Source organism: Ochotona curzoniae, unplaced genomic scaffold (genome assembly GCF_017591425.1).
Source record: "Ochotona curzoniae isolate NIBS_2020 unplaced genomic scaffold, NIBS_Ocur_1.0 scaffold_4701, whole genome shotgun sequence".
NCBI lineage: Eukaryota > Metazoa > Chordata > Mammalia > Lagomorpha > Ochotonidae > Ochotona > Ochotona curzoniae.
The window spans coordinates 64,924,617-64,937,980 of record NW_024467122.1 but is presented as its reverse complement, the minus strand read 5'-3'; the positions used below and the strand labels follow the sequence as shown (position 1 = coordinate 64,937,980).

The window sequence follows — 13,364 nt, the reverse complement described above, 5'->3', positions numbered from 1 at the left end:
TCCTTGCGACCCACGACAGAGGTCAGATGAATTCCTGAAGACTAGCTTCTGCCTAATACAGCCCAGCTGTTGTGGGCAAATGTATCACAGGACAGAAGATCCATATTCCTCTCTCTTTCTTTCTCTCTCCCATAGTTCTCTGTAGCTCTGCCTTCCAAATAAAAAATGAACACATTTAAAAAGAAGTGCTATTTTCTCCTGGTCCTTCTGAGAGTGCCCGCCGCCACGTGTAATTCCTAGAGAAAGCACTCGGGCTGAGAACTAGGAAACCCTATCTGGCTACATGACGCCGAACACAGCAACTAGTGTCTGGCAGCCTTTCTGTCGCGGAATGATTCTCAGCTGCAAGTAAACATGGACATTAAGACAGATGGAAAACCCAAACACGGCAGCAGCAGGACCAGGAGAAGCTGAGCGTGTGAGGAGGCCGTCCACAGGGTTCTCAGCCAAGGACTTCTCTTAGGCTGAGGTTTGCAGACAGCATTAGCTCAGTCACACGTGTTGCTAGTGGCGCTCCTGGGAGTAGAGCCGCTAGGAGAACAGTAAAACCGAGGCGGCTTCTTCGGGACAAAAGAAAAAAAGAAAAAAAAAAGTGCCCCACCCAGCCGCGGCCCGCCTGCCAAAGAGGCCACGCAGAGCTGGTGGACACTGCGGGTCCCACGCGCGGAGGGGCGCGGGAACAGGGCGCCTCCTGGCACTCTCAGCCGGCCGCGGTGGAGCCAGGCTTGGCCGGGCAGGAGGAGGCGAATCGCCTTCCTTGTTCTCCTTCCGGGAACGGGCAGCCAGAGGTTAAACTTATATGTTTGTAGAGAGGTAATGCGAGACTGGATGCCAAAAGTTTCAGCTAGATTTATGTTTCTTGGAGCAACTCTTTCTCCACTGCCTGGCGCCTAGAGAAAAAAAAAAAAAATAGGGACTTCATCCAGTCACAATCCCCCAAACGGCTAATGAACCCAGACCCAGGCTGGGACGTGGTCCTCACTCAAGACTCAGGAAGGGAGGAAAAGCCTGACCGGTGCCTCGGGGAAGTCTCAGCGGGGCCGTGGGTGCGGGATGCTGGGTGGTTCCAGGGCGCGGCTGCCCGCGCGGCTCTGCGGCCCGGGGAGCGTGAGTCACCCCGAGTCGGGGTGGGGACGGGCAGGGCAGGGTAGGCGGGACAGGCCTGGCCGAGAGGATGTGGCAGGTATAAAAACCCCACCCAAGCCAGCCAGCTCTGCTCTGCAACTGGGGAGACTCTCAGCGCTCGGCACCCGGCCCAGGTAAGCGGGACGCGCCACGCCCGCCGCCCGCCAGCCCGCTATGGCCCGGGGCCCGCCGCTCTAGCGGGGCGCGCTGAGGCCAGGAGAGGGGATGCGAGTGGCAGGCATGGGACCTAAAGAGACAGCGCGCATTTGGGGTTCTGCAGACGCGGGGCACAAGGCCAGGGGCCGGGATGGGGCGTTCGTGTCCTGGCCTATGGAGTGCAGGATAGGGTCCTGCATTCCTCTGCAGGTCCCGCGGGGTCGCAGGGAGATCCTGCAAGCTGAGGGGAGCGCAGGGGGCCCCACATTCCAGAGGTACTGGGCGCGGGCGAGGGTACAAGGGCGTGGCGGCTGAGCGCCCACGGTGAACAAAGTTCCACCATCCTCTGCAAAGCAGCCCTTCTGTGTACTTAGGGTCACTTTTACGCAAACCAGACGCCTGTCTGTGACGCTTGAGCCGACCCCGGAGAGGGGAAGACGTGACAAGTGTGGGTGGGAGTTTGGAATAGTTGGCCCCCACCCAACAAAGCAGAAACCTCTGTTCCTGACTCCTTAGGGGCGATTATCTCGGAAGACAGCAGTTTCTGGTTGTGGTCAGTCTGGGGAAGTTTTCCGTTTGATGGAGTATATTTGCATGAAGAAGGAAGTGTCTTCTGGTTTCTGGGTAGGCCGGGCTGGCCGGCCTGTTAGTCGCAGTGCTGCGGCAGTGAGTCTGGGGCTTGAGGTGCCGAGAAGGGTGTGGCCGGGCCACTCCCTGCAGCCTGGAATGCCGCTGGACTCAGATCTGGTGGGGAGGACCTGGGCCCTGGAGAAGGAGTGTAACCTTGATCGTTTCCTTCTCTGTAAAGTGACTTCAGGACCCCTTTGCCACAAGAGGACTACCACCGACAATTTCATAAAGCATGTTTGTTCAGAAATAACTATGAGACGCCAATGTAAGCTGGAAGGCCAAGGGTCACTTTTGTGACCCTTAAAGCTGCTGATTGTTTGGAATTTGGGTGTGAAATAGCAGTGGTCTCATAGGTGCACGTTGGGCCATTACCTACCACTACAAACTGTTGAAGTCCCAGGGCCTGGGTCTCCAATGCCTCCTGCCCACAAGATGGTAGGTAATCTGCAAAGTGAAATGTATTTCCCCAGGAAAACAGTGTTGTTCAAAGTTCTCAGGTTCTAAGGCAAACCTAGAAAAATCTATTTGCCATGTTAAGTGTTGTCTAATTTGGGAGGGTAGGACTGGTGGAAGAATAGGAAGGAAAAAAAAAATCCCTGAACTATTTCTTCTGGAAGTTTGCAAGTTGATCTTGATTAAATTATTTTCATGCCTCAGTCCCCCCTCTGCTTTCTTTTGTCCGCTTTTCTCTTGCCTCCTCAGAGACCTTCTCCCCTGGTGTGCTATCATCGTGCTAGGGGCTTGTCCAGTTCTACAGCATTCCCTACTCTCCTGCCCCATGTATCGTTGACCCTCAGCGAGTCACCAGCAAATGAAATCAATGCATCTGGGGATGGATGGAGGTTCTAAGGCTCCCAGCAGCCCAGAGCGGTGGTGTAGTGATTTAAGGAGCAACAAGGAAAAATACCTGGTAGCCTCAACAAAGCGAGACATGATAGAATTTGAGGTTAGGAAGTTGAGGAGCAGTAATAGCTGGGCCACGTGAAGGAAGATTTCAGGTAAGACCAGGAGTTTGTGCCAGCCTCCTACTGACTTTGAAATCTACAGCCCAGGAGTTTCAGGGGGATATTGCAGCAGGAGGGTGTGACTACCAGTGTGCGGTTTTTCCGTTGGATTGCCTGGTTTCAGCTGAAGCCCAGGAAATATTTGCTGACTCACTAACTTTGATGAACAGCCAGTCTTGGGCTGGAGTCAGTATTTAACATTCCCTGTCTTGGAGCTATTAAAGGACTGTATTGATTGATATTAAAGTTGTGGCCATTCGTTTTCTAGTTCATTTAGTGATGGAAGTAGTTTTCCTGGCAAAGCAGGTCTTCTGTAATTGTTATCGATTTGGAGAGCTGGAGCCTCTTCCTGCACCTGCGAACCTACAATCTGGCACTGATGCGATATGGTGAACCTTGATTATCACTCCTTGTAGGACGTGGGACATTGGAGACCTTAATCATTGCAGAGAAAGTAACTGTGTCCTGGGTTGCTTTAGATGTGCCTTTATTCCACAAACTATCAAAGCACCTACTGTGTCCCAATCATAGCTGTAGCCCCTAGGGACACAACAGTGAGTAATACACACACACACCTCGCCCTGTAGACCTGAAAGCTAGCTGTGAATTTTATGTTGGTTATCAGAAGTTTACATTTTCCCTAATTAATGTTAGATTCTAAACTTCACTGGGACTCTCATTTTCCCTTGAATCCACCTAAGTCACACCTAAGCTGGGCATCCTTCTTAGCCTATTTTGGAAACTTGTGGCTGAAAGCTGTGACGATTTCCACCTTGGATTGTGAGAATTGGGGGAAATTGGGTGTTCCTCTATTTTTGTGCGTGGGAATTAGCTTCCTTCTTTTCCCTGGTGCCACACCCTAAGAGAGTTGTCGGCCACACTGGGAGGAAATTCCAGTCCTAAAAAAAAAAAATAAAATAAAATAAATCCCACAACTCTTTCCACTCATTGAGTGTCTGGTGTGTATTTTTCCATGGTGTTGAGGGCCTAGGTCAGGAGGAGTGAAATGCCCACACCGGAGCTTCTGATGGAGTCCACTGAGATGATATGCTTGTGTAAGTCATCTGAGATCCACACTGTTAGAGATCAAACCAGTGGCAGCCCAGTGGTCTGAGTTCTAAACCCAGGCTTGGTGTGAAATGTTCCAGGGAGTGTCTGAGCTTTGGAACTCTCTGCCCACATCTTTTGTCCCAGACCACACCCAAGCTACCCAGGAAGTACATCCTGTCTGCTTACTGCCTTCTTGCTTGCCTCATGCCCAGAGGAGATGTGGCCAGGTCTAGGATCCTGGCCGGTCACCCTGACAGTGCAGGGGTGGAGGTGGGGCCCGGGTCACCAGAAAAACCCTCTGGGCTTTACGAAGGTCTGCAGAGGCTGCGAGTCAACACCTTCCATGCCAGCCGTGTGGACTTGGAACTGCACTGGAAATGTTCACTCTATGGGAGAGAGAGAAAACAAGGAAGGAGAATATGTTGGAAAAGTAGTGAGAAAAAAGACCAGATATGCGCATACCAAACCACAACACAATCCAGTGCCCCCTGTGTGCCATTGAGTGTGTTCCCATGTGCGAGGAAGGGGGAGTGATGTCAGAGACCCTGGGGACAGGCAGTGTGGATGGTGACTTGCACCCACACACAGCACGCAGGTTTCACAGAGTAACCATCTTAAAGTCTATTTGGGTGCCAGCTGAACAAAATCTTAAATGCTGTGTTCAGGCTTTATTTTTCCCCCATTGGTGCCTGGGTCCTGTGGAAAGCACAAAATGTGGGTCATAAGACATGGAAATTGAGTTAAAGCTGGCAAGGTCTGCATTTCCCAACCTTGACCTTGGTCCCTGCCAAGTGATGCCATCCTGCCTGCCTACCTCTTCTACCCACTCTAGTCCCGTAGCAGGAGAGACTGGCAGAGTGGCCGTGAGAGCAAGAAGCTGGAGTGTGTGTGTGTGAACCAGCAGACAAGGACTGATTCAGCCCAGAGGGAGAAAGGGACAAGCTGAAGCAAGTGTTCTGAGGGTCCCTCGGGCTGGCGGTGATCTCAGCCACAGGGCAGAATTCCAGGAATTCCGGGGAATGACTTGGCTCTATGACTCAGCCATTAATCAAGACCATAAAACCAACCAAAAAAGTATGTGCTTTCAAGAGGTTTTGTTAAATAAAGATGATTTAGGAGGTGGGTGGGTGGAGCCCTATGGGGAACTCCCCTGTCCCCCACATTCATGCCTGTTTTGACTTACAACTGAAGTGCCGTCTGCGGATGGTCACGTCCCTGACCAGCCCTTGTACAATCAGGGCATGGGTGGGGAATCCTGGCCCTCCACACTCCCACCCTCCCCAGTTTTGCTTTAAAACCCTCATTTATGCCTCTGGCCCTTGCAGCTTTCCTTTTGGTTGCTAAGGATCTGTTTTGTGGTAACGAATCAACACTCAGTCTAAGCTTCGAAAGTGGGTGGGTGTGTCTGCGGAAATGCTGAGTTGGACTGTGAGCTGTGTGTGCGGGGCAGCCCTGCTGTAGCACGTTTTGGTCTGCTCATATCTGGGCTTTCTGGGACCAGTTCATCCCAATTCAGTTCAATGGAACTTGTTTTTTCTTTTTTTAACTTTCTTTCATTTTTCTCTTTGAAGGACTGGCTGCTTTGTGTGTACTTCATTGCTGTTGTAAATTTTTTGTGCGTGTGTTTTGGAGTGAAACACTACAACACAATAAAAACTTCTGAGGGGTTTTGAAAATGGACAATCTCTAGGGAGCTCTAGCAATGTGACCGTACTTAAAGTTTGTAGGAAAAAACAAAATTAAATGAAAAGTTGATTGTGATGCAACAAACTTTGAGATCCATGTCATTTTCCGAAACACATTTTCCATGGGCTTTTGAAAGATCTCTCATCTCCGTGGTTTAAAACTGTTTTGGCAGGAAAATAAACTCATGCTTTAATTCCATGTTCCATGAGCTTTTTTGAAGTTTCTTCCTGGTTCTTCTGTTGCATGTAAATGCCATTGCTTTTCAACAGTTGCCTAGATTTCATTACTATCTATCTTGAAATCTAAGACCTTCTCTAGCCCAGGCCCTGGATAGCCTTGATTTTCTAATCTTTAATCTTTTGAAGGCCAGAGAAAGTCCCGTGTTCCCTTGGTCAGGGCAGAGCTGGGTGAGGCTGTGTTCTCTCCCCACTGGGGCATTGTTGCAAACCAGTTTGAGGTGGGTGTGGCGCTTTCAGTAAGGCTGCCTGCACCACTCCAGTTTATGTCCTCCAGCAAAAGAGCTGTTTTCATGGTGTACTCTGCAAGCCCACTCGTTCCGCAGGAATGCTACATCAGCAGCTGCTTCGGTCGATCAAATTTTTTCCTTGTTTGCAAGTGGCAGCCAGTTAACTGACCGGGTGAGGTAGAGGTTGCGTTGAGGGATTCAGGCTTGGGAGAAAGTGATTGATGCCTGTGCTACACTCTCCTTGTGTTTATGCCTCCTGAACTGGGACGAGGGTTCAGTACAGCCAAAGAGGTCTCATTTCATTTGGAATCTCATCCGCAATAAACAATGGAGACCCTGGAGACAAAACCTTTGGTTTCAGTAAAAAAGTGAGGGCTCTCGATGTTTTGGGTCAGCACAAGTGTCTGGTCTTCTCTTTGGCCTTCAGCCTTCCAGGATCTCCACGGTTGAGTTTAACTTGACTCCGCTGAGCCCGATAGGGCACTACACCGCACCTACTGGTTCATTTTCAACCCTGTTCTTTCGACACCGTGGGCTTTTCCTCCTGTCCCATTTGGCTGGAACCTTCCTTGGTGATTCATCCTTCTGGACCTAGGCCTCACTGATTAGCCTTGAGCTAATCTCCCGGAATTCCTTGGCTTTCTCTCTGGATCTCAATCATTTGGGAAGAAGAGCTGAGGTGGTGAAGTCTAAAGGGCAAAGGCCCACAAGTCAGGAGCCCTGGGCTCTGGCCTTGGCTGTGCCACTCCCTCACGGGAGTTGGGGGCCCCAGGCCAATGGTTCTGGTGTGTTACAGAGGACTGGGACTCTGTTTCAGGAAGGGCAGGCCAGTGTGTGCTCGTTACAGGTTGCCGGGGTTTGTCACACGGTCAAAGCTGTTTGTGCTTTGAGAGCGGCAGCACAGTGACATGTCAGTCAAAGATACTGTAGTAGGCCAGTGTTTTTACAAACATTTGGGGTGGCAGTCTTATTCCTATTGACTTCACATGCATGGCTGGGGAATTGGATGGAGTGAAGAAGCAAGGGCCTATGCTGCTTGTTAAGGTTCACAACATGCCTTGTTAACCTTGTATAAAATGAGGTTTTTGAATGGCTATAGCCATTTGCCTGGAGTTGGATATTTCTCTATAATTGTGACTTTTTTTATTTTAAAGTAAAAGATTTATTTTACTTATTTGAAAGGCAGAAAGGGACACACACACAGAGAGAATGGGGGCAGGAAGAGAGAATTTTTCATATGCTGGTTTATCAGTCAAATAACTACATCAGCTGGGGCCAGCCCAGGTTGAAGCCAGGAGCCAGTAACTCCAGGGGTTTCTTACACTGGTGGCAGGGCTCCAGCCAAGTACTTGGCTTTCATCTGTTGCTTACCCAGGCAAATTAATCCAGGGAGCTGGGTTGTAAATAGACTCAGTCCAGCACTGGTATGGGATGTGGGTTGACATGCTGTGCCACAACATCGGCGCCAGTAATTGTAATTCCATGGTTATTGCAGCATTTTGTTTAACACCTAGCCTGTGCTAAGACACTCTTCTGTTCACAGGATAGCTGGCATTCTGTAGAGGAGGGGAGATACTAGCAGTCTCTACTTCTTGGAACTGTACTTGACACCTATTTGCTGCATGAATTTGTAGCCCATGGAAGTCATGCAGCAGCCTCTGCTGAATAGATCTCAAAAAGAGCTGCTGGCACTGAGGGCCAGAGAGCTCTGTAGAATGGGGACCCCGTGGGCCTTTTGGACCCAAAGCTCAAATAGTGTTGACGAGCAATGGGAAGGGTCTTTATAATTAGAAGGCGAGAGTGCTGCAAGATGGGTGAAAACATGAACCAAGAGCTCCAGATGAAAGTCTGTGTGTTTGAGAGGCAGGTAACCGTTTGGCTCTGTCTCTGTTAGTGAGAAATGAGGGAGGGGGAGGGTTCCGGTACTCAGGCAGGTGAGGACAGATTTTTTTTTTAAGAGGGTGAGGCAAACAAACAGAATAAGCTCATCTCCACTGGTTAACCCTCCTAATGCCTGCAATAGCCAGAATTGGGAGCAAGAAGTAGCCAGGAAGTTAACTCAGGTCCCCTAAGCAGGTGACAGGAACTCCGCTACTGGAGCTGTCGCTGCTGCCTGCCAGGGTCTGCATGAGCAGAGAGTCGCAGTCGGGAGCTGGAGACTGTAGGACGCGGGCTTTTCAGCTGACAGACTCCGTGCCCACTCTGGCAGCTGGCTTCTGACGCTCTGCTTCGAAGCTCCTGAACCCTGCTGGAGCAACAGGACACCACGAGGGACGGATTCTGAGCTGTTTTGAAAAAACCAAATGGAATTCGTCAACAGCAGCGTGTAGGGCTGGTTGGATGGAAGGGTAGCACAGATAAGAATGTGGAAGGCAAAATTTGGGAGGCTCTGAGGAAGCCTGGTTGTTTCTCTCCTCCAGGCGCAGGGTCTGTGAGAGAAGAGCCAGTACAAATGCAGGTTGTATCTGATCCGGGCAATGTGGGAGTCCCGGGTGGGAGAGAGAGACGGATCTTCCATTTGTTGGTTCACAGCCCACCGCAGCTGTGGCTTGGCTAGGCTGAATCCAGGTGCCCACAGTTCAGTGCAGGTTTCCTATGGGAGTAGCTGGGATGTGAATACATGAAGCGCCATCTGTTCCTCTCAGGGTGTATGCTGGGATATAGGATGCTGGGTTCCACATTGCTTCTTCTATTTTTTTTTTTTTGTAAGATTTACTCTACTTTATTGCAAAGGCAGATACACAGAGAAAAGGAGCTACAGAGAGAAATATCCTCCATCTACTGGCCCACCCCTGAAGTGGCTGCAACGGCCAAAGACGAGCCCATCCAAAGCCAGGAGCCAGGAGCTTCCTCCAGGTCCTCCATGCGGGTGCAGTGTCCCAAGGCTTTGGGCCGTCCTCTACTGCTTTCCCAGGCCACAAGCAGGGAGCTGGATGGGAAATAACGCAGCCAGGACACCAACTGGCACCCATATGGGATCACAGCACTTGTAAGGAGATAATTAGCCAACTGAGCCATCGCAACAGGACCATTTTGTCTTTTAATTAAAAGTTAAAAAGTAAAATCTACAACAATGCTGCTTATATTCTGTCTCTACTGTGCAGTGCTGTTCTGGAGGATTCCAGAGAGTCATAGTTCAGCCTTAATCCAAACTCCTCCATCTCACAGCCTGCTCAGGTGGAGATTAGGTGTGAGATGGATTATTACAAAGATGGGCCTTTTGGAGTCTTAACCCAAGCACAAGTGAATTTTCCAGGGCATCAAACAACCAAACCTCTTGGCTTTGGATTGGCTCCGCTCCAGCTATTATGGCCATTTGAGGAGTGAAACTGCATGTGGAAGATCTTTCTGTTTCTTCTTTCCTCTGTGAATCTGCATTTCTAATAAAAACAAATCTTTTAAAAAATGTATTTATTTGAAATTCAGAATTTCAAAGAGTGAGGGAGAGATAGGAAAAACCTTCCCCCAGCTGGTTCATTGCCCAAATGCCCGCAGTAGCCAGAGCTGGGCCAGGTTGAAGCCAGGAGTTTCTGCCTGATTACTCATGTGGGTGCAGGGGCCCAAGCACTTTGGCCATACTCTGCTGCTTTCCCAGATGAATTAGCAGGGAGCTAGATAGGAAGTGGAGCAGCCCAACTAGTGCCCATATGGCATGCTAGTGCCAGAGGTGGTGGCTTTACCCTACCATACTATAATAGCAGCTCCAGTAAGTGTAAACTTTCTAGAAGCCACATTTAAAAAAGGAAGGAAGGAAGCAAGGAAGAAAGAAAGGAGGGAAGGAAGAAAAGAGAAAGAAAACAAGAAAAGAAAAGAAAACGAAAAGGTAAAAGAAACGGTTGAAATTATATTTAGGTGATATTTTTTCTTAACTTAATATACCCAACATGTCATAAATATGATAAGTAATCAGTAGAAAATTAGTATTGAGAATTTATATTCTTTTTTCCTCTTTCCATAAATCTTCAAAATATAGTATGTGCTGGAATCTTGCAGCAAATCTACTTGGGCTGCTTACAGTTCAAGTGGTTAATCGCTATATCCATGGGTGGTTATTCTGTTAGCTTAGCAATGAGTGAGATGTTTTGCAAAATGCACTCTTTTTTTAAAAAAATCATTTTTATTGGAAAGTCATGTTTATAGGGAGAAGGAAAGACAGAGAGAAAAAACTTCCATCCCCTGGTTTACCCCCCGAGTGACTGCAACAGCTGAAACTGAGCCGACCCGAAGGCAGGAGCTTCTTCTGGGTCTCCCTCGCAGGTGCAGGGTCCCAAGGCTTTGGGCCATCCTCGACTGCTTTTTCAGGCCACAGGCAGGGAGCGGATGGGAAGCAGAGCAACTGGGATTTGAACTGGTGCCTATATAGGATCCTGGCGCATGCAAGGCAAGGACTTTAGCCACTAGGCTACCGCACCATTTGAGGGCAGTTTTGAGCTCATGGAGAACTAAGTAGGAGGTAGAGTTTACATACACTCCTCAGTGATGTCACTGTTCGCAACATGCTCACTTTCCTCACCAGCAGCGCCCTCCACCAGAGTGTGTTGAATTGAAAGCACTGTGACATAACAGTGCCACTCAACATCCACTCTAACATAAGTTAGGGTCACTTGCATGCTCTTGTCTTCTGAGTTTTGACAAATGTGCATAGGCATTGTTCTGCTGTAGAGTGTCATACAGAATTTCCTTACCAAACTCTCTAGCGTTCTACCTTTTCTTTTTTATTCGAAAAGACAGAGATAAGGACTTTTTTTTTCCTTTTGGACTTCGTTTTTTGCCTTGCTTATAAGACTTCTATGAGCCTCAGGATGAGGGCGGTAGTCTAGGAGAGAAACCAGGATGAAAATCTCATAGCAACACATCCCTGGTAACAAATAGAGGCCAATCCTCTTCTCTCCCACATCCGTACCTCTCGCCCCACCTAGGGCCTGGAATCTGCTCAGTCCGAAACTTTCCTCTAAATTGGCCAGGGTCCATGTCAAATACTCTCTCACAGCCCAGTTTTATGAAAATATTTAGACTAAGCAACAAGAGCAGCAGGCTAAGTCCTTATGTGCACAAGTTTCTGGGTCAAAGACCATGCTATAGAAGGGTTGGGCAGCCAGCTGTTGCTCCCGACTATTTCAGGGCCCACCTCGGCTTGTTTTCCTTTATTTTGTGGTGACCTGTCTGCAGCTGGAAGAGCACTCCTTTATTGGCAAGGCCTGGGTCTGTGTGATCCAGGAACTGTGTGGTGGCAGAGCTGAAAGCAAATTCCTCAGCCTGTTGTGTCGCTTGCCCGACGGTCAGCAGCTGCAGGATGACTTCAGTTCAGCCACTTTGAATCTTCAGGACAAGAAATTCAGTCTTTTATGGAGGGAGTTAATATTCAGAAATATTCATTGTCTGACTCGTAAACAGTTTAATGTGTTCTAAGCATCATTAGACTAAGGAAATAATTATGGACACTGATGCGGGGCCCATTAAGGAATGGGCCAGCATGAAAATGCCGTTCATTTTGCAGACCTTTCTCAATGTAGGAAGCTACACGAAGGACAGAAAACAGTAAAGACTAGCTGGACTGGTTATCACTGTTCACAAGAAGTGAAAGATACAGTTCTTTGCGTTTTGTTAGAACAAGTGGGCAGCGTTCTGGCTTCTCATTCACAAATTGTCTTTCCAGCCCCTGTTAAAATAGAGCAACAGGGAAGACTGGCTAATTTAATTGTGCATCCCAAACCCAAGGCAAACCATCACTCACCTTCCATTTTCCTAATTGTGAGAGGGAAATTGCATTTATTTGCGAAACTCACTCTAATATCCTGAGATGAAATGGTCCAAGAAGTAGAAGGTAGTGTAATGAATCTGTGTTTCAGGGGGAAAGCAGACCTTCTTCCTAAAGCCTTTTTGTGGGGTTTTTCTTTTTTTCAGCTTCTTTCAAAATGTCTACCGTTCATGAAATCCTGTGCAAGCTGAGCTTGGAGGGTGACGTAAGTATATCATTTTCATCCTATATGATTTTTGCGAATTGGACATTTCTCTCTGGCTAACTTACCTAGCTGAGAAAAATGGGGGCAAAACTCAGATGGTCATTGCTTGCTTTCCCCTTCTCCTTCATAACTTATGTGTTCCTGGTAGTTCGATTTAGAAGATATGCCATGGCTCGAAAAACTCTCTTGGCATTATGTTAAAACTGAACAGAGTAACACAGGGACGCCGTCCTTAACATGTCACCGGTAACAATGGTTACAGTTGGTTTTAGGACATGACCTGGGTATTTTATTCATGTGTGGTGTAAGCTATAGTCTTGATAAGATTCTTGGAGTAGATGATAGGTTTACAGTTGAGATGTTGGTTAAGACACCATGTCCTGTGTCCGAGTACCTGGGTTCAATACCCTGGTCAGGCTCCTGCCTCCAACTTCCATCTAATGCTTATGCAGGCCCTGGAAGTATACAAGAAGTTATTCCAGACAAGGACTTAACTTTTTTTTTTTAATACCTGGTTTCTTTCTTCATTAAGAGCTGGGGTGTTTCTTTTGTTGTTGTTATTTAAGAAGAAATATGAAATGACTACAGTTTATGTTTCCTTTTTCTGCATTGGTTATGGGGTGGTCAGAATTCAATTTGTCTTTCATAGGAAATACATGGACCTGAAAATGCTAATGCAAATGCTTCTTCATTTTACAGTTAAAAACTAAAACTGTATGGTAGTCATTGAAGATACTTTCAGATTCAAGCAACAGATACATTAAAAGTATACAAATTATATTTTTTAAAAATTCAGTTATCTGAGGGCCTAGTGCGGTGGCCTAGTGGCTATACTGCTCACCTTGCACACCCAGGATCCCATATGGGGCCCAGTTCTAATCCCAGCAGCCCTGCTTCCCATTCAGCTCCCTGCCTGTGACCTGGGAAAGCAGTCAAGGATGGCCCAAAGCTTTGGGACCCTGCACCCGTGTGGGAGACTTGGAGGAAGTTCCTGGCTTCAGATCATCTCAGCACTGGCCGTTGTGGTCATTTGGGGAGTGAATCATTGGACAGAAGATCTTCCTCACTGTCTCTCCTCCTCTCTGCATATCTGACTTTGTAATAAAAATAAATCTTAAAAAAAAAAGTATTTGAAAGGGCAGTGGAGAGGGATATAGAGAGATGGGAACAGACCGATCTTCCATCCAGGGATTCACTCCCCTAAGTGACTGTGACAGCCAGGGCTGGGCCAAGCCAAAGCTGGGAGCCCGGAATGCCTTCCCAGTCCTCTACATGGCGACAGAG

At 48.1% G+C, this 13,364-nt stretch overlaps 1 protein-coding gene across 2 annotated transcripts in view; it reads left to right on the top strand.

Annotated features, from left to right (window-relative positions):
- Nucleotides 1–1,174: 1,174 nt before the first annotated feature.
- The window catches only part of ANXA2 (annexin A2), a 47,117-nt gene continuing 34,927 nt past the window's right edge, over nt 1,175–13,364 (top strand). The window contains exons 1-2 of one of the 2 annotated variants that reach the window (XM_040970031.1): nt 1,175–1,259; nt 12,022–12,080. In XM_040970031.1, the coding sequence (XP_040825965.1) occupies nt 12,033–12,080 (48 nt within the window). In that variant the 5' untranslated portion in view covers nt 1,175–1,259; nt 12,022–12,032. Of the gene's footprint in view, nt 1,260–12,020; nt 12,081–13,364 lie in introns of those variants that run through there. The other variant, XM_040970032.1, reaches the window with a different exon arrangement.